Raw genomic sequence first — 22,536 nt, forward strand, 5'->3', positions numbered from 1 at the left:
ATCTGTGTGTCTATCTGTCATCTATCTATCCATCATCTATCTATATCTATCTAGTTACCTCTCTATCACCTATTTATCCATTATCTATCATCTATCTATCTATCTATCTATCTATCATCTATCTATGTCTATCTATCATCTACCTATCTATCTATCTATCTAATCTATCTATCATCTATCTATCTATGTCTATCTATCATCTATCTATGTCTATCTATCATCTATCTATCTATCATCTATCTATTATCTGTCTATCTAGTATCTATCCATCCATCTATGTATCTATTATCTATCTATCCATCTATTATCTATCCATTACCTATCATCTATTATCTGTATCTATCTATCTAGTATCTATCTATCTATCTATCTATCTATCTTTGTATCCTTTTTCAGACTCTTCTCCATTATAGGTTATTACAGGATGCTGAGCACGGTTCCCTGTGCTCTACAGCAGGACCTTGTTGGTGGAGATACGCTCTTAAAAGCAATTACCATGTGTACGATGGTTAGAGCACAGGGAATACATCCAATACTTTATAATAACTATCGATGGAGTAGCACCTTTAAAAATTTTGAGTCACTTTGTTGTACACCTGTAGCATATAATATTGTACATCAACTATACTCAATAAAAAAACGGTAGGAGGAAAAACAAAAACAATTACAAAACTGATAAAGTAACCCAGATGGATGCAAGTTACACCAAGCAGAAGCACGTCCACCAGGAAAGACGTTTCTCCCTTTCCTCCTAAACTCCCCGCCATTGCCCGAGGTCTCCACTTGGCCAGCACCCTCTGCACGAATTTCTTCTTCTTTTTTCTTTTTGGCTGCGTTGGGTCTTCGTTGCTGCACATGGGCTTTCTCTAGTTGCAGCCAGCAGGGGCTACTCTTCGTTGTGGTGTGCGGACGTCTCATTACGGTGGCTTCTGTTGTCGCAGAGCACGGGCTCTAGAGGGGGCGGGCCTCAGCTTTTGCAGCACGTGGGCTCAGCAGTTGTGGCGCACGGGCTTAGCTGCTCCGTGGCACGTGGGATCTTCCCGGACTAGAAATTGAACCCGTGTCCCCTGTGTTGGCAGGTGGATTCTTAACCATTGCGCTGCCAGGGAAGTTCCCTTTTGAACCCGTGACCTCTGCATTGGCAGGCAGATTCTTAACCACTGTGCCACCTAGGAAGCCAGGAAGTTCCCTTTTGTAAACTTCTAATGCAAACCTGTCCCCAAAAGGGAACCAAGCGACGCTATCCTTGCACCTGATCTTCAGCCCCTCGATAGGGGCCGGCTGCACCACGGAGACTGGAGGCACCTTATCTCTTCATCCCCAAGTCTGTGCTCCTACGGGTGAATTCGGTCCCAATCTTTGCAAGGGCACTCTGGACCAGAGTGTGAGCCTGCCTCTGCCAACAACCTCACCCACCTGCCAGGTGCGTCCGAGCAACGGGCCGGGTCCCTCCGCAGCTGGGAACAGGCGGGCAGCGGCAGCCCGCGGGCGGGGAAGCAGGTACGAAGCAGAGCGCAAGGCAGAGGGATCAGACAGCGAGAGGGGATGGAGTCGGGGCCCTTTTAGTGATGGAGCAGAGGACACACAGAAGTGATCTTTTCCTAAGGCTTGGGGGCGGGGGCTGGACCCGCGGTCTCTGCTTGTCCGCTGGCCAATGACGGCGTTTCCTCCACCGTGAGGACGTCCTCGGGGTCCTGGGAGCCTGGCGGCGGGTCCCCCCCGTCCAAGGCCGTCTCCTAGAAAAGGGGACACAGCACACAGGGGAGATCACGTTCTGGAGTCCCTGGTTCTCCCATCAAGAGGACTTCCTAGGTGGCGCGGTGGTAAAGAATCTGCCTGCCAATGCAGGGGAGCAGGGGACACGGGTTCGAGCCCTGGTCCGGGAAGATCCCACATGCTGAGGAGCAACTAAGCCCGTGCGCCACAACTATTGAGCCTGTGCTCTAGAGCCCGCGAGCCACAACTGTTGAGCCCACGTGCCACAACTCCTGAAGCCCGCACACCTAAAACCCGTGCAACACAACAAGAGAAGCCACTACAATGAGGAGCCTGTGTACCACAATGAAGAGTAGCCCCCGCTCGCAGCAACTAGAGAAAGCCCGTGTGCAGCAACGAAAACCCAACGCAGCCAATAAATAAATTAAATTAATTAATTAATAATAAAAAAAAAGAGAACATCGGAGGACCAGCTGTATGCACAACGGCCAGAAGGTGGAAACAGCCCAGGTGTCCATGGATGGATGGGTGGGTTGGTGGATGGATGGATGGATGGATGGGTGGGTGGATGGATGGGTGGATGGATGGGTGGGTGGGTGGATGGATGAACAGCTGGAGGTCCATGCACACAGCAGACCAGGACTCAGCCATGAAAAGGAAGCTCTGACACAGGCTACCACGTGGATGAACCTTGGACACACGATGCTCCGTGAGAGAAGCAGACACAGAAGGACACACCGTGTGTGATTCCATTGACAGGAAACGTCCAGAACAGGCAAATCCACAGACAGGAAGCGGGGGAGGGGTGCCAGGTCTGGAGAGGGGGTAGGGAGTGACAGCTCATGGGGACGGGGTCTCCTTGGGGGGATGAGACTGTTTTGGGACCAGACGGAGGGGATGACTGTACAACAGTGTGAACGTGCTAAATGCCCTTGACCTGTGCCCTGAGCACGAATTCTACAGCATGGGAATGAAACCTCAGTAAAGCTGTCTTTAAAAAAGAAAAGAACAAACACATCGTGGGTATATTCATCTCCGAGATGCCTTCCAGAGATGCCTTGCAACCCGGTGGAGGGATGGGTCTTCACCATCTCCTGAGGGCAGACAGACAGACAGCCTCCGTCCTAGGAGAGGGGCCCCATCCTTGCTCTCACACTGCTGTCGGCAGACCTCGGAGCTGGCATCTCTGCTCTGCCCTGCCCCTCCCCGTCCTGGTGTGACCTGTCCCAGCCCCCACGCCCACTCCCAGCCCATCCGCCCCCGCCCCCGGGCACGAGGGGACCAGCAGGAGCAGGGACCCAGGTGGGTGGCTGAGTGAGAACTCGGGGAGGCTCCCCTCCCCCAGTTTAGGGGAGGGGTGATTGCAGCCGGCCTGAGGCTGAGACGGAGGGCTGCGGGCGGGTGAGCTCACGAGTCCACCCTCCAGGAAATAAGGACCCTGATATGTGTCTGCCGGTAGTTACAGACAGGCATTTCCCGGACCCCACATTTGAGGGATTTGGGGGTCGTCTGTGCAGGGCAGAGAGTGGGGTCTGCATGGGACCCTTGGAAGGTTCGCGTGCTCGATGTTCCGTGGTTTCATCTCTTTAGCCCAATGGCACTAAGCACAGCAAACCCCCTCCAGGAATCCAAAACGCTGCTTCTTCGGGGGCGATGGGCTCCAGGGAAGCCAGGGGCACCTTTAGGGAAGGGCGGCCAGGGAAGGGGCTTCCCGGGGAAATGGCTTCAAGCAGTGAATGCAGCCCCTGCTTTGGGGGTGTCTCTGCTTCACCACGGTAGAGGGACGGGTGGCTGACGGGAAGCTGAGGTCAGAGGGGGCAGGGCTGCCCCCAGGACGGTCCCTCCCTCAGACCACCACCAGGCAGGTTATACGTTATACGTTTGCCTCCCCCCAAAAAAAATTCACGTACACTGAGAACCACACAACGGGACCCGATTCGGAAATAGGGTCTTTGCAGATGTGATCGGTGAAAGATTCCAAGAGTTGCTGATAATGGTTTCCACGGTGACCCCAGAAAGAGAGTAGACCAAGCTTGGGGACTAGCCTCGGGTTTCCAAAGTGGAAACAGGTCACATTGCTGTGGTTTCCCTACGTTGCTGCGTGTTTTGGCTCCTGTGCTGAGGGCCGGGGCAGTTCTGTGGTGCAGGCAGCCGGACGGCCGTGCCCCTCCCCTTCGCTCCGCCCCCAGCCCTGGCCCCTCACCTCCACGCCAGGGGCCCCGCCCCAAGCCAGCCCCCACCTGCAAGGACCCCTGGACTTCACACTTCTCCTGGGTGCCCAGGAAGGGGCCCGGGTGGGATCTCTCACCTCCAGGTTGTACATAAACCTTCCAGCGATTTCCTGCTTCACCTGCGGGATGGGCGGGAATAGCTTCTTCCTCAGGGAGAACCTGGTGGGAAAAGACAAAAGATACAAAAGACAAAGGATGCAAAAGACAAAAGATACGGAAGATAAAGAATGGGGGCTACTCTTCATTGAGGTGCGCGGCCTCCTCATTGCCATGGCTTCTCTTGGTGCGGAGCACGGGCTCTAGGCATGCAGCCTTCAGTAGTTGTGGCACACGGGCTCAGTAGTTGTGGCTCACAGGCTCTAGAGCACCGGCTCAGTGGTTGTGGCCCAACTAGAGAAAGCCCGTGTGCAGCAACAAAGACCCAATGCTGCCAATAAATAAACAAATAAGTAAAAAGATAAATTTAAAACAAAACAAAAACCCAAAAGATAAAGAATGCTTCGAAGACCTGTCCAGGAGCTGCGGGGAACCTGTCCTGTCCTAGTGCCCACGTTCCTTGGCAAAGCCGGGTCTGTGTTCATCCCGGCTAATATCAGGGTTGCATTTCCTGCATGGGGGTGGGACAGGGTGGGGGGCGGTGGTGCCGGAAGCGGGTTTCCCGCATCGCTGGGCGTGCACGGCTGGCTCAGGCCAGCTTCTCGGGCTGGTGAGAGATGCCCGGAGGCCTCCTGAATCCGGGCAGGGAGGCTTGGCGTCCTGGGGACCGGTCCCCGCCTGATGGAGCTGCCAGGTGGGCCAGCCTCAGCCCTGCTGGCTGGTTGGGCCTCCACGGACAGACAGCCCAGGAAGGAGAAAGTGTCCTCAGCCGGCATGGAGCCCTACACACCCAGCTCCCCTCCTCCCCGGGCTGGAGCCTCAGTGGAAATTCAGAGGCAGGTGGGCGCTGGGTCCCCCAGACGTGCCCGGCTCCATCCACCTGCCAGGCTCTCTGCTCAAACTCCAGGAGGCTGATGTGACAGCCTAACAGGGAAGCGCCCAGTCTGGCTCCAGGTGGGCTCTGTCTCTTTCACTGTAACCTTTGCTTCCGCTGCTTTTGTTCCCTAAAAGGATACTGTGTCTACACGATGGCCTGCCCCCGGGAACCCTGCCCTGCTGCCTGAAGGGGAAACCAAAGCACCTTTGTGCAGGGAAGCGTCCTGACCCTGTGCCCCTGGGGTTGCCGCAGGAAAGGAGAAATGAGCCCATCCCCTCCCCGAGGCTGGCCACTCCAGGGGACATTTGCAAGACGGACAGAGGGCCTTTTTACTTTACTTCCTCCCCTGCTCCCCCTCTCTGTGCTGTAAAAGAAACTGGCATCCGAACTCCGATAAGATGGTTATTTAGAGACACGTGTCTGCCATCTTCTCGGTCTGCCGGGTTTCGGAATAAAGCCTCCTTCCTTGACTCAACACCTCGCCTCCGATGTACTGGCCTGTCGTGCGGCGGGCAGAGCGAGCTTGGACTTGGGAACAACCCCAAGCCCCTCCAGGCACCGAGCCCCTCCAAGCGCCCTCAAGTATCCCCTGGGCCCCCAAGCCCTCCTGCGTGCCTTACACATTCCCAAGCCCCCCCCCCCCAGGACTCCCCGAGTCTCTCCAAGTGTCCTCCCAGGGCTGCAATCTATATGGGGACCCCAAGATGCTCCATCACTGATTTTGGTCCTCGTGTACAAAATGGTCCACAGACGTCCACAGTGGACGTGGGATGCCCGCAGCCCCCTGCCCGGGTCTCCTAGGGACTCCCAGGTTCTGGACCCTCCAGCGGGTCCCCTGGGAAGCAACACATCCCGCACAGGTGTGGCCAGCCAGCCGGCAAACGGGACAGAGCCTGCATCCGCGGCCAGGGTTGGTGTCACACACCCAGAGTCCGCCCACCTAGCCCTGTACCTCTGAAAACGAGAAACTCAGACCTGGAAAGGGGGGGCGCTCGCCGCTGCCCCCGTGTGGCGGCTGTGACCATAGCCGGCCTCCATCACAGACCCGGCTGGGCCTGGACCGGCACCCCGGAGGCAGTTCCGAGCTGTGACCCCAGGGACAGCCCCTGACCGGTGCTGAGCTCACGGGCGGTCACTCTGCATGACGGTGTCCTCAGAACCCATGTTCCGGACACGCGGGTACCCTCTGCAGAGACCCCGGGCTTTGCCTCTGTCTTGGAAGCCTCTTTATTTTTCTTTTTGAAATCAATAAACTGCTTTATGCATCTTTATTGGAGGATAACTGCTTTACACTGTTGTGCCAGTTTCCGCTGTACCACAAAGTGAATCAGCTGTATGTGTACCTATATCCCCATCTCCCCTCCCTCTTGAGCCTCCCTCCCACCCTCCCTGTCCCACCCCTCTAGGTCGTCACCCATCATCGCGCTGATCTCCCTGTGCTCTGCAGCAGCTTCCCACTAGCCACCTATTTCACACACGTTGGTGTATTTATGTCAATCCTAACTTCTTTTTAAAGTTTATTCTGGGGCTTCCCTGGTGGCTCAGGGGTTAAGAATCCACCTGCCGATGCAGGGGACACGGGTTCGAGCCCTGGTCCGGGAAGGTCCCACATGCCGCAGAGCAACAAAGCCCATGCGCCACAACGACTGAGCCCACGTGCTGCAACAACTGAAGCCCGTGCGCCGAGAGCCTGTGCTCTGCAACAAGAGAAGCCACCGCTCTCCACCACCAGAGAAAGCCCGCGCACAGCACCGAAGTCCCCATGCAGCCAAAAATAAATACGTAAATAATAAAATAAACCTTCGAAAATAAGTAAATAAAAATAAAGCTTACGTTTTCGGGCACACAGTCATGACTGCGTTTTGCGGTAAGCCTGCCACCCCCGAAGACACGGGAACGTCAAATTCCCCTGTGACGCGGCCACCGGGAGAGAACCAGCGAGGATACAGGGCCAGGTGCCCCCTCCCCTCAATCCCCTCCCTCTGCCCCGAGCAGCCTCAGATCTGCCTTTCTGAGCCTGGGTTTCTGGCCCCTGGGCGTGGACGGGCAACACACTGGGTTGTTTAGTGCGTGGCCTCCATCAGGCTGCTTTAGAGGGTGTTTTTTTGGGGGGGGTTACCTTTTGCAGAGGAACATCAGGCCCATGCCGGACAAAACTGCTGCTCCCAGGACCAGCCCGATCAGGACCACGAGGAAATTGTTCTCTGGGAAACCTGACGGCGCAGAGGTGCAGAGGGTCAGGAGTGACCGGAGGGGTCCGCTTTGCACACAGCAGCCCTCCCCCCACCTCAACCCCTGTTATCAGACTACGGGGTTGGGGCAAGCGGGGCAGAGCCGAGGAGGAGAGAACGTCCAGACGCAGGCACCCCAGGCAGGCGGAAATCTTGGCACTGAAGGACCAAATCTTCTGGGACCCTGTGCCCACCCCGCCCCCCTCCTTTCCACGGTCCCGTCTTTCCCCTCTCGCAGCTCACAACAGAGGACCCACCAATTACACGTCCATGAAGACCCAGAGAATACCGCACAGGCCTTCCTTCTCAGTGGATCTTAACTTTCTTTCATTCGTTTTTTCTCTTTTTTAATACATTTATTTATTTTTATTTATTTCTGTTATTGGCTGCATGGGGTCTTCGCTGCTGCACACGGGCTTTCTCTAGTTGCGGTGAGCGGGGGCTCCTCGTCATTGTGGTGCGTGGGCTTCTTACTGCGGTGGCTTCTCTTGTGGTGGAGCACGGGCTCTAGGCTCATGGGCTTCAGTAGTTGTGGCACACAGGCTCAGTTGTTGTGGCACACAGGCTCAGTTGCTCTGTGGCATGTGGGATCTTCCTGGCCCAGGGAAGGAACCCATGTCTCCTGCACTGGCAGATGCATTCTTAACCACTGCACCACCAGGGAAGTCCCAGATGTTAACTTTCAATACTGCACTGCATAGCCAAAGGAATGAATGCATAATTGTGAAATGTCAAGGATGAGAGAAAGGGGCGTATGTTGTTTTAATTGCAAATGATGCTTTCTTTGGTGGGGACTCTGACTTGACTCTTGTAGCCTGGATGCCTTCTGCAAGCCAAGCACCCACTGCCCAAGGAGAAGGAGGCTTGCACATGGATTTGGTAGCTCCTCTCTGGGGAGGGGGTGGGGCAGCCTGTATGGCTTTTGGGCATTCAGCAGGTGCATAGTTACAGCCCTGTTGGCTCCTAATGGATCCTGAGGCACCCCTGGAGGGAGGGAAAGGATGGCATGAGGCCACATGAGGGGTCCTGGCAGGGACGGGGGGGGGGGTCTGCCAACCTTGGGTCCACAGGACCAACCCTTGGCATTTCCTGCCGGGAGCCAAGCCATCTTTCTGAGGGATGGCCACTGTCAGATTTTCAGGCCACTCACTTGGTGATACTGCTTCCAGCACCCTGGAGGTCAGAGAGAGCCCCCCCATGTGGGGAGAGAAGTGGGGACACCCTGGCTGACCCTGAGGGGTGACATCCCTGGGGTGGGGGGTGGCCAGTAGCCAGAGCCTCAGAGATGCTCCAGGGAGACTGAGGCAGGAGTGACCCACAGCAGTTTCTGCCCTTTGAGTTGCATCTGGGAGGGGCTCTCCCCACAGGGTGACCCCAGAACCATGGGAGGGGCACACAGGCATGCAGGGCACGCTGCGGAGTGTGTGTTTAATCAGAGAGCTTGCGGGACCTGCCCTGGGGGCCCCTCTGCTGGGAGGGGCCCTGCCCTTGGCTCTGTGGAGCCCCGTAAAGATGAGTCCGCATCCTAAGCCCTCAGAACAGGACCTTATTTGGAAACAGGGTCTTTGCAGATGTGACGAAATGAAGGGTCTGAGATGAGGTCCTCCTGGAGGAGGGGGGCCCTACATCCAATGACAGGGTCCTTCTAACACACAGAAGAGGAGAGACACAGACACAGAGGAGAAGCCCTATGGAGACAGAGGCAGAGGCGGCCACCAGCCCGGGGACGCCTGGAGCCCCCAGACGCTGGAAGAGGCGGGAAGGACCCTCCCCTGGAGCCTCTGGGGGGAGTGCAGCCCTGGGACCCCTTGACCTCAGGACGGGATCTTATCTGGAAATGGGGTCTTAGCAGATGTGATGCAGTGAAGGGTCTGAGATGAGGTCCTCCTGGATGAGGGGGGCCCTACATCCAATGACAGCGTCCTTCTAAAAGGACAGAAGATTCTTTCCTATCAACCAAGCTCCGTACTGTTACCATTCTATAGGAGAACGATTTCCAGGGCCACATAATCTGTGAACTGTTCAATTATTAATGTGCAAGTTTTAATTTATGGAACAAACATTGAAATTGCACTTATAGTCACCTGCTTGCAGAACGTGAATTAAATGAGAGAACGCATATACCTGACCCTCTGCGAGCTCGTAATGAAGCTGAGCTGATTTGAAATAAAAGAGAAACTGCCAAACAAACAAAAAAAAGGGACTTCCCTGGTGGCTCAGCGGTTAAGAATCCTCCTGCCAATGCAGGGGACACGAGTTTGATCCCTGGTCTGGGAAGATCCCACATGCCGCAGAGCAACGAAGCCCGTGCGCCACAACGACTGAGCCTGCGCTCTACAGGCCTCAAGCCACAATGACTGAGCCCACATGCCGCAACGACTGAAGCCCATGCACCTAGAGCCCGAGCTCCGCAACAAGAGACGCCACCGCCATGAGAAGCCCGTAAACCTCAACAAAGAGTAGCCCCCGCTCGCCACAACTAGAGAAAGCCCGTGTGCAGCAACAAAGACCCAACGCAGCCAATAAATAAATAGATAAATAAGTAAATTTTAAAAAGGAGGGCTGGGCAGCGGGATTCAAAGGAAGGGTCCCTCCCTCCCTCCCGGCCACGTGTCGGCGTCCCCGGGGGGGCCCCGGGAAGACTCACCGAAGTGCTGCGTGCAGCTCCACTCACTCCAGATTTTATTGTACGTGTGCTTCACCCTCACGCGGACGGTGTGCTCTCCCGTCACGGCAGAACGGGGCATCAGGTACTCATTTTTATCTCCTCCTCTTTGGAAAACCTTTCAAAGAAAAGCGGGTCTTGTCACAGACGTCGGTGACGAACGCGGGGCTGGGAACAGACAGAAGGCGGAGGGTGTGCCCGTCACAGGAGAGCCTCCCGACGCCCGGCACATGCGACCCGTCTCCTCCGTCCATCCCTCGGGGGCCCTAAGGGGCTCTGCCATCTCGCGTCTGGGGCTCACAGATGTCCGTCTGCACCCACGTCCCGGGCAGGGTCCCCACGCCCTGGGGAAGTGGGGTTGGGCTTATTCTGATTCTACACGGAGGACAGACCCTTCACTTCCTCACATCTGCAAAGACTCTATTTCCAAATCAAGTGCCGTTCGGTGGTTCTGGGTGGACGTCACTTTTAGGGGGATGCTTTTAGGTCACTATACTGTGCACGGAGAAGGTACCAGGAGCTCCTTTAGGATGAAGGACGTTGCTCTGTCCACGGGATGGGTGACAGCCTGCTCCTTGAGCTGAGACAGAGACATTCGGGAAATCACAGCTTCCCCATTGGAGACAAAGCCCGGTGGCCCCGAAAGGGGCTCAGGGGTACCCGGGGCTGAGCTGACCGTGCTGCCTCCTGAGGGTTCAACTTTGAGCATCTATGACCTGAGCACGGAAGCCACGGAGAAAGGGATACTTACCGGGTCTCTCTTAAAGAGGCTGTGCTGTAAGGAGAGAGAAAAGGAAGGACGGTAAGTGTCTTCTCAGCATGGTCTGCAAATGTGGGAACCCCCTGGATGGGTACGAAGATTATCTTAAGCGGAAGATATTTGGGATTCAGCAGAGGCAGGAAAAAAAAAAGGCTTCTAGGAGTGTCTCGTATCAAACTGAAAGCAAAACACTTCTGGGAATGAGGCGTGCCGCGAATCCCCTCTGGCGAGAGTTCACTCCCAGGAAAGAGTTAGAACATGATAAATTCTCTCTCTAGGGGAGTTTTATGGCCTTGAAAAAAATACCACTCATACTGGCATAAACGAACATTATCGCAAGCTTTCTTATCCCCCATTTGTTCTCCTGGAAGCCCATCTGTCTTTCCTAAAGAAACCCATTTGTAGGGAATTCCCTGGTGGTCCCGTGGTTAGCACGCAGAGTTTTCACTGCCGTGGACACAGCTTCCATCCGTGGTAGGGGAACTAAGATCCCACAAGCTGTGCGGCACGGCCAAAAACAAAACAAAACAAAAAAAGAAACCCACTTGGTTTTTCCCATAGAAGCCTTTTCTCCCCTCTTCCTTTCCCCGTATTCATTTAGGAAGAAAAGTCTCTAACTTCAGCTATTTGAGAGTCATTTCTTTTGTGCCCTCCATGTGGATAGGGAAAAATGTTGCCTTTTTTGACAGGGCCCCTGCTCTGAAGGAGCTTGCTTTCTGAAGAAAGCAAAGGTTGAACTTCCCTGATGGTGCTGTGGTTTAAGAATCCGCCTGCCAATGCAGGGGGCATGGGTTCGAGCCCTGGTCCAGGAAAATCCCACATGCTGTGGAGCAGCTAAGCCCGTGTGCCACAACTACTGAGCCTGTGAGCCACAACTACTGAGTCCGTGAGCCACAACTACTGAATCCATGTGCTGCAACTACTGAAACATGCATGCCTAGAGCCCGTGCTCTGCAACAAGAGAAGCCACTGCAATGAGAAACCCACACACCACAACAAAGAGTAGCCCCAGCTCGCCGCAACTAGAGGAAGCCCACATGAATGGCAACGAAGACCCAACACAGCCAAAAATAAATAAATAAATAAATAAATTAAGTAAGTAATTAAAAAAAAGGAATGAGAAGCATTTTTAGGACAAGGAGCCGGTAAAGAAGCAAACGCAGAACAAACTTGTGGAGCAAAGAGATACCTTCTCATGAGTGAGGGTTGGACTCTAAATCAGGAGAAAAGGAGGAGAAAAAGTTGGTGATTCTTCATGAAGGTTTGGGGTTCTTACCTTTTTCTGGATGTCCAGTTCGTAACACAAGATGCTATTTGACACGGTGGCTCTAATCTCAGGATTATCCCACTGGATAGTGTAATACAATGTGGATGCGTTGTACTCAACCGTGAGGTTTGCTGGTGGGTTATATTTTTCTGAGAAGAAACGCAAACGGGAAACAGGTTATAAATCTGCAACATGGAGGAGTCCGTTGGTTGAGATTCCGCTGAAGCACTTTTGTAGTAAATGGTCCCATTTCCTTTTTCCTGCATAAAAGAGAAGAAAGCCCTCGCCCGGCCTGGGAAGCCAGACCTCAGGTCAGCTGGGCGGGCATCTCGGGCTGTCCCCTCCGTGGTTCACGTCCCTATCCTGGCCGGGTCCCCACCCTGTGCTTCCGCATTGTAGCCCCAGGCAGAGATGCCGGCAGGGCAGGGGAGAACGTGCTCCCGCTAGAACCCTCACATCCTCTGGGATGCCCTACAGCCCCGTGGAGCTAAAGGCATCCAACATCTTCATGGACCACTCAGACATCCTGACTTGGTGTCATCCTGGAGTCCCCCACGTGCCCGGCCGACCAGTCCACCAGATGGTCTGTCTGGAACCAGACGCCGTGAGGATGAAGTGTCTCCCAGCAGCCCAGGAAGCCCCCTACGTACCGACGAGTTCCATTCCGAGAGCGCGTTCGTAAGTCCAATTTGTTCGTTAAGTCCAACACAGTTAGCCCAGGAACCCAACTTTTACAGAAAATGCCAGAGGCATGAAAGTTTGCAACTTGAAAGTTCGTAATGCAGGGGACTTACAGTACGGCGTCCAGAAGCCCTGTCCTTTCGTGCAGGAATGCAATTGAAATTGTCGCCCAACTTCAGAACTGGAGGTTTGCCGGAAGAGTAGGGGAGCAGACGCACCCGTGACCTTGCTCAGTTCTCCAAGCCCCCAGGGTCACACCATGAACAAAATCCCCCTCCCTGGGCACCAGGACCCTCCCCTGCCACAAGTCTGATGGACGCAGGTCAGTCAGGAGAGGGTGCCTTCGCACCCTCCAGCATCTTATTTATTCACAGATTCCAAATCTGCACAAATTTGCCTACTCCCTGAAACGTTTCTGTAACCCCCAAACCAACACCTGCGGAGATTTGCAGTTAGTTGCCAACACGTAGCAAAAAATGTGTCATCCAGACGTGCGTGTTCTCAGCTGAGCTGCTGAGATGGCAAACAGGTGCCCTTTTTCGGGGTCGGTCGAGGACTGTGTTTTTTACACTTTTTTTCGGGGGGGGGGGTCTGCATTCCTCCTGTCAGTGTCTAGAACGGCCCCCAAGTGTAGGGCTCAAGTGCTGGAACGGAGTCACAATGACACCCCAAAGTAGGGTACTTTGGCGTTGCGGTTATTTAGACCTGAAGGCACGTGAGAATCAACAGCTGCGGAGAGAAGTCATCCCATGGCTTTCCTTCCCTGACGAAAGGCAGAAACTTCTGAGAAATGAGAAGTGCCACAAATTCCCTCTCTGGGGAAGTTTTATCACCATGAAAATGATGGGAAATCAGCCCCCAAATGAATCTGCACAAATCTGACTAAGGTAACCCTTATCTTCCATGAGTTTCCATATGTATTTAACCCCTCTAGGGACGTCCCTGGTGGCGCAGTGGTTAAGAACCCGCCTGCCAATGCTGGGGACATGGGTTTGAGCCCTGGTCTGGGAAGATCCCACATGCCGCAGAGCAACGAAGCCCGTGCGCCACAACGACGGAGCCTGTGCTCTAGAGCCCTCGAGCCACAACGACTGAGCCCATGTGCCAGAACTACCGAAGCCCACGCACCTAGAGCCTGTGCTCCACAAGAGAAGCCACCACAACGAGAAGCCCGTGCACTGCAATGAAGAGTAGCCCCCACTCTCCACAACTAGACAAAGCCAACACACAGCAGTGAAGACCAAACACAACCAAAAATAAATAAATAAATAAAATAATAAATCTTTAAGAAAATTAAAAATTAAAAAGTTAAATTAAAAAAAATTTACCCCCTCCAGACATTCAAAGTCCCTTTCCTTTGTTTAGTCATGTCTGCACAATTTATTCTTTATTAAAATGGTATGCAGTCCCTCCCATCAGGAAGCACACACGAGCCTCCTAGACAGCTTCCTCCACAAGAGGGCAGACAGCAGTATCAAGCAGTATCAGCAGTATTTCGTCTTGTGGAACTGAAAACCACAGCCACAGAAAGACAGAGAAAATGAAATAGCAGAGGACTTTGTACCAGATGAAAGGACAGGATAAAACCCCAGAAAAGCAACTAAATGAAGAGGAGATAGGCACCCTTCCAGAAAAAGAATTCAGAATAATGATGGTGAAGATGATCCAGGACTTTGGAAAAAGACTGGAGGCAAAGATTGAAAAGTTTACCAAAGACCTAGAAGAATTAAAGAGCAAACAAACAGAGATATGCAACACAATAACGGAAATGAAAAATACACTAGAAGGAACCAATAGCAGATTAGCTGAGGCAGAAGGACGAATAAGTGACCTGGAAGACAGAATGGTGATCATCACTGATGCGGAAAAGAATAAGGAAAAAAGAATGAAAAGAACTGAAGACAGCCCAAGAGACCTCTAGGACAATGTTAAATGCACCAACATTCGCATTATAGGGGTCCCAGAAGGAGAAGAGAGAAAGGACCCGAGAAAATATTGGAAGAGATTATAGTTGAAAACTTCCCTAACATGGGAAAGGAAATAGCTACCCAAGTCCAGGAAGCACAGAGAGTCCCAGGCAGGATAAACCCGAGGAGAAACATGCCAAGACATATAGTAGTCAAATTGACAAAAATTAAAGACAGAGAAATGTTATTAAAAGCAACAAGGGAAAAACGACAAATAACATACAAGGGAACTCCCATAAGGGTAACAGCTGATCTCTCAGCAGAAACTCTGCAAGCCAGAAGGGAGTGGCAGGATATATTTCAAGTGATGAAAGGGAAGAACCTGCAACCGAGACTGCTCTACCCAGCAAGGATCTCATTCAGATTTGAGGAGAAATCAAAAGCTTTACAGACAAGCAACAGCTAAGAGAATTCAGCACCACCAAACCAGTTGTACAACAAATGCTAAAGGAACTTCTCTAAGCAGGAAACATAAGAGAAGAAAAGGACCTACAAAAAACAAAAACAAAACAATTAAGAGAATGGTAATAGGAGCATCCATATCGATAATTACCTTGAATGTAAATGGACTAAATGCCCCAACCAAAAGACACAGACTGGCTGAAAGGATACAAAAACAAGACCCATATATATGCTGTCTACAAGAGACCCACTTCAGACCTAGGGACACATACAGACGGAAAGTGAGGGGATGGACAAAGATATTCCATGCAAACGAAAATCAAAAGAAAGGTGGAGTAGCAATAGTCACATCAGATAAAATAGACTTTAAAATAAAAAATGTTACAAGAGACAAGAAAGGACATTACATAAAGATCAAGGGATCCATCCAAGAAGAGGAGATCACAATTATAAATATATATGCACCCAATATAGGAGCACCTCCATACATAAGGCAAATGCTTACAACTATGAAAGAGGAAATGCAAGGCAGAAATAGAGACAGAGATGTAGAGAACAAACACATGGACACCACGTGGGGAAAGCGGGGAGGGTTGGGGGGGAATGAATTGGGAGATTGGGATACCAAACTGTACATTCTAAATATATGCTGTTTATTGTCTGTTAACTGTATCTCAATAAAAGTTCTTAAAAAAATATTGAAGACCCCCCCCAAAAAAATGTAATAATATATCCCACAGGGATTGTCAGCCTATCACTTGGAAAGAGGTTCTCAGAATTTGTATTTGTAGCAGCACATAAAAATAGTAATAAAACTGATAATGGAATGACCCGTGGGGGGGAAAAATGGTATGAGTGAGTCTGATACCAATCACCTCTTACATGGGGGTGGGGGTCATTTCTTTTCTATGGATGCCCCACACCATGCATGCAAAACTTTCAATTTGTACATTTTTCTTCCCTAGCCATTGGTCCACCAGGGAAGTCCCTGTATGCTTCTCTCATGTTTATTGGTTGCCAGTTTAATTTGCACAACCCGTGACAGAACTTAAGAGGTTAGAAGACAAGTGTGTTCCTTCCCTTGCGTTCCTAAGCTCAGGAAGACTTCGATGTACCTTATGGAGACAATACATGCATTAGATAAGCTGATGAAAATGCTGTGACCAGAACATTTCGGTGTTTTTCCTTGGAGTGATGAATCAGTATTTGCCAATTCTGTGTTTGCAGGAGGAACTTTCAGGAACATCGCTGCCACAAAGAATGAGATTCCCTTGTATTTGACATATTTCATACGTGACACAAACACACGCATCCCACCCCGAGGGGGAGTTATGACAGCCTGCCTCTCTCTTCTGCATATTTCCCAGGCCCCGAATCTAGGTCCCGCATGTGGCTGAGGCCAGCCTGGGACCCGACACCTGGTCCTGCGGAGCCCTGGTACAAACGAAAGCACGGTGAAGCAGACGGCTCCCAGAGGAGCAGAATAATACAAGGGGAGCAATTGTCTTACCCATATCCCGGGCTTTAAAGGGAAGAAAGTCCAAAAACTGGATGTCTGTGTCATCGCTGGTTCCGTTCACCAGGAAGAAGTATTCTTCCCCGACATGGGGTTTGCCGAGCTCATCGAAATGGCATCCCACACGTGTCCCCGCTGAGTCAAGGATGTACCGGCCACACTCAGACACATTTCCGTACCTGTCGTTTCCAAAAAGACATCAAGGAAGGGCCGGAGGACTGTGTATCCTCTCAGGGAGGGCGCATAAAAACCAAAATCTTCCTCTGACCCAGAAAACCCTTCTGAGAAGGAGACGATTTTATCATTGCCTCAGCGTGAAACCAGAAGGCAACCAAAGAGACTGGGAAGACGGGGGGGGGGGATGTGTCGTCCTTTTATAGAGCGAAGTGGCCACAACCCGTCCCAGTCACACTCTCAGGATAAAATTCTATAAATGATAAATGTTGGAGAGGGTGTGGAGAAAAGGGAGCCCTCCTACACTGTGGGTGGGGATGTAAATTGGTGCAGCCACCAAGGAGAACAGGATGGAGGGTCCTTAAAAACCTAAAAATACAGCTACCATATGACCCAGCAATCCCACTCCTGGGTATGTATCTGGAAAAGATGAAAATTTGAATTTGAAAAGTTACACGCACCCCATTGTTCACTGCAGCACTATTTACAGTAGCCAGGACATGGAAGCAACTTAAGTGTCTATTGACAGAGGGATGAATAAAGAAGACGTGGTGCATGTACACAATGGAATATCACTCAGCCATAAAAAAGGGATGAAATGATGCCATTTGCAGCAACAGGGATGGACCTGGAGATGGTCACACTAGGTGAAGTCAGTCAGGCAGAGAAAGACAAATATCCTGTGATACCACTTATACGTGGAATTTAAAAAGTAATACAAATAAACGTACTTACAAAAGAGAAACAGACTCATAGAAAACACTTATGGTTACCAAAGGGGAAAGGAGGGGAGGGGATAAATGAGGAGTTTAGGATTAACAGATATAGACGACTATATATAAAACAGATAAACAAGGACCTGCTATATAGCACAGGGAACTACACTCAATGTCCTGTCATACCTATAACGGAAAAGAATCGGAAAAAGAATAGATACATGTCTATGTATAACTGAATCACTTTGCTGCACACCTGAAATAAACACACCCTGGTACATCGTCTACTTCAATTTAAAAAAATAAGATAGTTGTACAGAAAAAACTGGCACAACAGTGTAAAGCAATTATATTCCAAGAAAGAGCTTAAAAAATTAAATTAAATTAAATTTAAGAAAAAGATTAAATTGCTAATTTCCTGACACTTTCAGACCAGAGGAGGATTTAGAGCTGGGAGCCACTAGCCAGGTGGAGGAGACTGGGAGATGGGTGTTTTCTTCTAGATGTTTGGACGTTTTAGATCGAAGCCCCCGGGGTCCCGGAGGAAACCGTTCTGGACTGCGGGACGGGCCAATGGCGTGTTCAGCATTGAACAGCGAGACCTCGGGCCCCCAGGTGCGGCTTACAGGGAAGCCCAGGTGTACAGGTAATAGCGCACGTCTGCAGGGGCGGTGGGGCCCGGCGTCCAGCTGCAGTTCATGAAGCAGATGTTGTAGATGACACAGGAGAAGTTCTCGGCTCCGGACCCCGCCTTGCCTGGGAAGACAGACACCCAGATCCTCACCGCCGGTGCCCGCGCCCCCGCCGGCAGCACGGAGACCGGTCCCCGTGGGGGATGTGGGGGGCCAGTGGGGGCGACGTCACCTGGGTTATGGAAGGGCAGGACGTGCTGGAACACCCGTCCGTCAGAGGTGGCTTTCACGGTCAGTGTGGCCCCCCGGTGCAGCACAGCGTTGTACAGTGTGCAGACGTAGGTGCTGTCTTCTCTGACCTGCAAGAGGCACACGGAGATTAAATGCACGACCTGGGCTGGGGGCTCCCGGGGACTCGAGTCAATCCCGCCGGTATCCAGGAGGCGAGGGTCCCTGACAAGGACCCCCGCCTTTTTATGGAAGTACAGTTGATGCACAATGTTACATAAGTTTCAGGCCTACAGCATCGTGATTCACAATTTCTAAAGGTTATACTCCATTTATAGTTGTTATAAAATATTGGCTGTATTCTCTGTGCTGCACAATATAGCCTTGTCGTTTACTTTACACCTAAATAGTTTGGACCTCTTAATGCCCTCCCCTTATCTTGCCCCAGCCACCCCACTGGGAACCACGAGTTTGTTCTCTGTATCTGTGCGTCTGCTCCATTTTTTCTCATGTTCACCAGTTTGTTTTATTTTTTAGATTCCACGTATGAGTGATATCGTAGGATATTTGTCTTTCTCTGTCTGACTGACTTCACTTAGTATGATCATCTCTAGGTCCTCCGTGTTGCTGCAAACGGCATTATTTCCTTCTTTTTTATGCCTGAGTCATAGTCCACTGTATATCTGCACCACATCTTCTTTACCCATTCATCCGTCGACGGACATTCAGGTTGCGTCTATGTCTTGGCTACTGTGAAGAGCACTGCTATGAAAACTAGGAGTGTGTGTATCTTTTCCAGTTATGGTTTTCTCCAGAAATAGGCCCAGGCGTGGGATTCCTGGGTCACGTGGTAGTTCTATTTTTAGTTTTTTGAGGAACATTCCCTGACATCTCCAAGCAGCCAATAGCACTTTGATACAGAAGCAAAAATAAACACACGGGACCTAACTAAACTTAAAAAATTTGGCACAGCAAAGGAAAGTATTGCCAAAACCAAAAGACAACCTGGGCAGCGGGAGGACATATTTGCAAAGGATCCCCTCCTTGATCGAACTTCACTCAGGCCTCACCTTGCTCTGTTTTGGACTAGCTGGCGTCCTTGGCCTGCCGAGCCCAGTTTTGGGAAAGCCCCCCTGGTAAGTCAGTTTTCTGAGAACCCTTGATTCTGTCGGGGATCAGAATACGTCAGCCCGAAAGAGGCCACTTTGGCATAAGAATTATTTGGAGTTGTAGGCAATTGAGAAAAAGCAGGTGCAAAAAAAAGAAAGAAAAGAAAAGAAAAAAAAAAGTCTCTGGCCTCGCACCCTTTGCCTAAAAGCAGGGCATCAATTTTCCTTTGGGAAAGTGCTCCCTCTCTGAATCTCTCATACCAGGAAGGGGAGAAGGAGCTGATGCTACACTCTTGTCACCCCAGACAGGCATGAATCTAAGCAACAAACCTCACTAAAACAATCCTTATTATCCATTAATTTCCTGGTATTTACCTTCCCACAGTTGGCAGCTCCTAAAAGCTGAAATCCCTCTTCTTTTGCCTCCTCCCGTCTCTAAAAGTTGTTCTTTGTTAAAAATGCTGGGACTTCCCTGGTGGCGCAGTGGTTAAGAATCCAGCTGCCAATGCAGGGGGCATGGGTTCGAGCCCTGGTCCGGGAAGATCCCACATGCGGCGGAGCCACTAAGCCTGTGGGCCACAACTACTGAGCCTGCGCCCTAGAGCTCGTGCTCCACAATGAGAAGCCCACGCACCACAATGGAGAGTAGCCCCAGATCGCCACAACTCGAGAAAGCCGGTGCACAGCAACAAAGACCCAATGCAGCCAAAAATAAAAATAAATAAAAATGTTTTAAATGCTGTAAAAGCTCCCAAAGAGTGGTATCTCAGCACCCAAAGACATTCTGGCTCCTTTGGGTCTTCACAATTGTTCAGAAAAGCCTGGGATGTACAACGTGCTGAAACGGAGCGGGCCCCTGTGGGGCCCCCCTGGGGACCCCGTTTCTCATTTGTAGGAAAAAGGCGTCAGCTTCCATGACCTTCCCGGAGTCCCAAAGGGCAAACGGAGGCTAATCAGGGAAGGGCAGGGACGCAGACACAGGGAGGAGCAGCCAGGATACAATCGTGCAGCCTCGGGGCAGGTCCTGGCTCCTCAGTATCTGAATTCTTCTGCAGAAACCAAAGCCCCCAGCCAGGTGCAGGATGGCAGGTTCGGGCTGAGCACAAGATTTCCCCAAACCTCATCGCCTTACCTCACCACCCCAGTCCAGGAAACCAACCCCTCGCGGACAATAACCCACCCAGAGGGCAGCCAGCCTGCCTTACACACGTGCCGGAAGCCAGGTTGCCATGACGACCCGGGATGCTGTAGCAGTAACTTCTGTAACCATCGGTCCATAAAGGCCGCGACTTAATTACCCACGGAGAATGTCTCTAAATCTGGCCCGCCTTCCAACTTGGCATAGGGGTTATTCTGAGCTGCAAGCAATTGAGAATCAGCAGATGTAGAAAGACGCTTTTTCCCCCCCGGAGCTCCCCTTAGCTGACTAGAAGCAGAAAATCTGAGAAATCCGGACTTCCACGAGTCTCCTCTCTGAGGAAATGTCCTGAACGCTGTTATGGAGCAGGACCCAGTGGGGCTCCAGGGCACAAAAGCCTTTCTGGGTCCCGCCCCCCCATGTCTTTGATGACAGGAAATAGGCTTCATTCAGCCTCCCTGACCTTCCCTGAGTTCCAACCCGGCAGGTTCAGACAGCTGCTAATCAGGGAAGGGAGGGGGTGCGGGGGACCAGGGAGGAGCCGTCGGGAAACAATAGTGCAGCCTTGGGGAGGCTCCTGGTTCCCCCTCAAGGGATACACACGGCAGGATCTTTGAACTGTTTTGCAGATACTGAAACCCCCAGGTGGGAGAAGTTAACGATTCGCTGCCCACAAGCACGGAGACTGCAGACCACCTGGAACCAGAAGGTAGGTGATGCTGACTCCTGATGACCTCACCAGCAACCAATCAGAAGAACGTCCACGAGCTGATTACTGTAAAATTCCTCACTACCCCCTCCAAGTGGGGACACGTAGTTTTTCAAGGCAGGAGCCCGCTGTGGCCCCCTTTGCCCGGCAAAGTAACAAAGCTCCCCTTTTCTACTTCACCCAAAACTCTGTCTCCGGGATGCGATTTGTCACCGGTGCACAGAGAAGCTGAGCTTTCGGCATCAACACGAAGAAGACAGAAAATCGGCACCAAGATGGACCTCCACAAAAACCCTCGTCTTCCATAAGTTTCCCTTACGTGTTTACCTTTCCACAGTTTGCTGTCCTTGGAAACCAAAACCTCCCTTTTCTTTCCCTTGTCACATCTCCACAATTTACTGCTCTGTGTTTAAAATGGTATGTAAAATCTCAGGATTAACTGCTTATTTGGGGGTGTTCTCTTCTCTCAATGAAGCCCCCCCACCCCCTGCCATGTAAAATGTTTAACACGTTATACAATTAATATGCCTTTTCTCCAGTTAATCTGGTAGTTGTCAGTCTAATTTGCAGGACCCTGTGGACTGCACCCAAGAGTATAGAGGAAAAGTGTTGTAGCTCTCCTACACCACTGGAAAGCTTTCCCACACCTCTGCCTGACTTTGAGGGTCAGCCAAACACAAGTGATGGTGGCCGAACCCCATCTCTCAATAGATGGCCTCTTCTTGTCCTCATTTGGGTGGTCTTTGTTTACGTCCACAGGCCTAATGCTCACTTAGTAAGAAAACAGCTTCCTGTCAACCATAAACTGGAATTGCCATCTGCCTGGACAAGAATTAAATCACTTTGTGCTACTGTAGCTACTGACCTTCCACATCCCCTGAAGGGAATTCAGGGTGGAGACCAGGAATGAGGCCCTCTGTGCTTTGGAGGATGGGCGGAACAGGTCTTCAGAGAGTTAGGTGTTTTCAGGAGCTGATTTTATGAGCCCAACCCTTGCACCTCCTCATATCTAGAAAAGCACTAAGTCCCTACCTGGTGACGTCTGCTCCTTGTGACTAGCTGAAACCCCCTACAAAAAAATGTATTTGATGGCATGTACTCCTCCTTTACCAAGAATACATATATACTAATCTTCCCTCTTTGGAACAGTTTCTCAGAGCCATCTGGGATGCTCTCTCCCGGGCTGCAGTCCTCATTTTGCCCCAAATAAACTCAACTCGCAACTCTCACATTGTACATTTTTTTAAGTCAACACTATCCCTTGCAGCTTTGTGGAGGAGTTTTAATGGGTTAGCAGGAGATTTTGGTTTTACTTCTATTTCCCAAACAATGCAGGAGATTATCATGGGGGTTGGGACAGCAGGGGAGATAAGATTTGGGATGTCCAGCTGGGCCTGTACTCAGGAATCTACCCTCTAGCT

General features: G+C 51.4%; 1 protein-coding gene across 1 annotated transcript; it reads right to left on the minus strand.

Moving 5' to 3' along the window:
- Nucleotides 1-1,601: 1,601 nt before the first annotated feature.
- On the minus strand, nucleotides 1,602-10,651 carry LOC130841591 (granulocyte-macrophage colony-stimulating factor receptor subunit alpha-like). The gene is made up of 5 exons (XM_057717695.1): nucleotides 10,568-10,651; nucleotides 9,799-9,934; nucleotides 7,040-7,133; nucleotides 4,025-4,106; nucleotides 1,602-1,736 (listed from the first exon to the last, which is right to left on the minus strand). Exons 2-5 carry the CDS (start codon nucleotides 9,896-9,898, stop codon nucleotides 1,602-1,604), a joined length of 411 nt encoding a protein of 136 aa, XP_057573678.1. The 5' UTR covers nucleotides 9,899-9,934; nucleotides 10,568-10,651.
- Between the last annotated feature and the right edge of the window lie 11,885 nt (nucleotides 10,652-22,536).

Source organism: Hippopotamus amphibius, chromosome X (genome assembly GCF_030028045.1).
Source record: "Hippopotamus amphibius kiboko isolate mHipAmp2 chromosome X, mHipAmp2.hap2, whole genome shotgun sequence".
NCBI lineage: Eukaryota > Metazoa > Chordata > Mammalia > Artiodactyla > Hippopotamidae > Hippopotamus > Hippopotamus amphibius.

Excerpts from the sequence above, each read along its gene's own strand:
- LOC130841591 (XM_057717695.1), bottom strand. The coding sequence starts at position 9,898 with ATGCCCCGTTCTGCCGTGACGGGAGAGCACACCGTCCGCGTGAGGGTG. Across the intron at positions 4,107-7,039 it reads CTGATGTTCCTCTGCAAAAG|GTTCTCCCTGAGGAAGAAGC; the intron begins GTAACCCCCCCC and ends TTTTCCCACCAG. Across the intron at positions 1,737-4,024 it reads GGTTTATGTACAACCTGGAG|GAGACGGCCTTGGACGGGGG; the intron begins GTGAGAGATCCC and ends CCCCTTTTCTAG.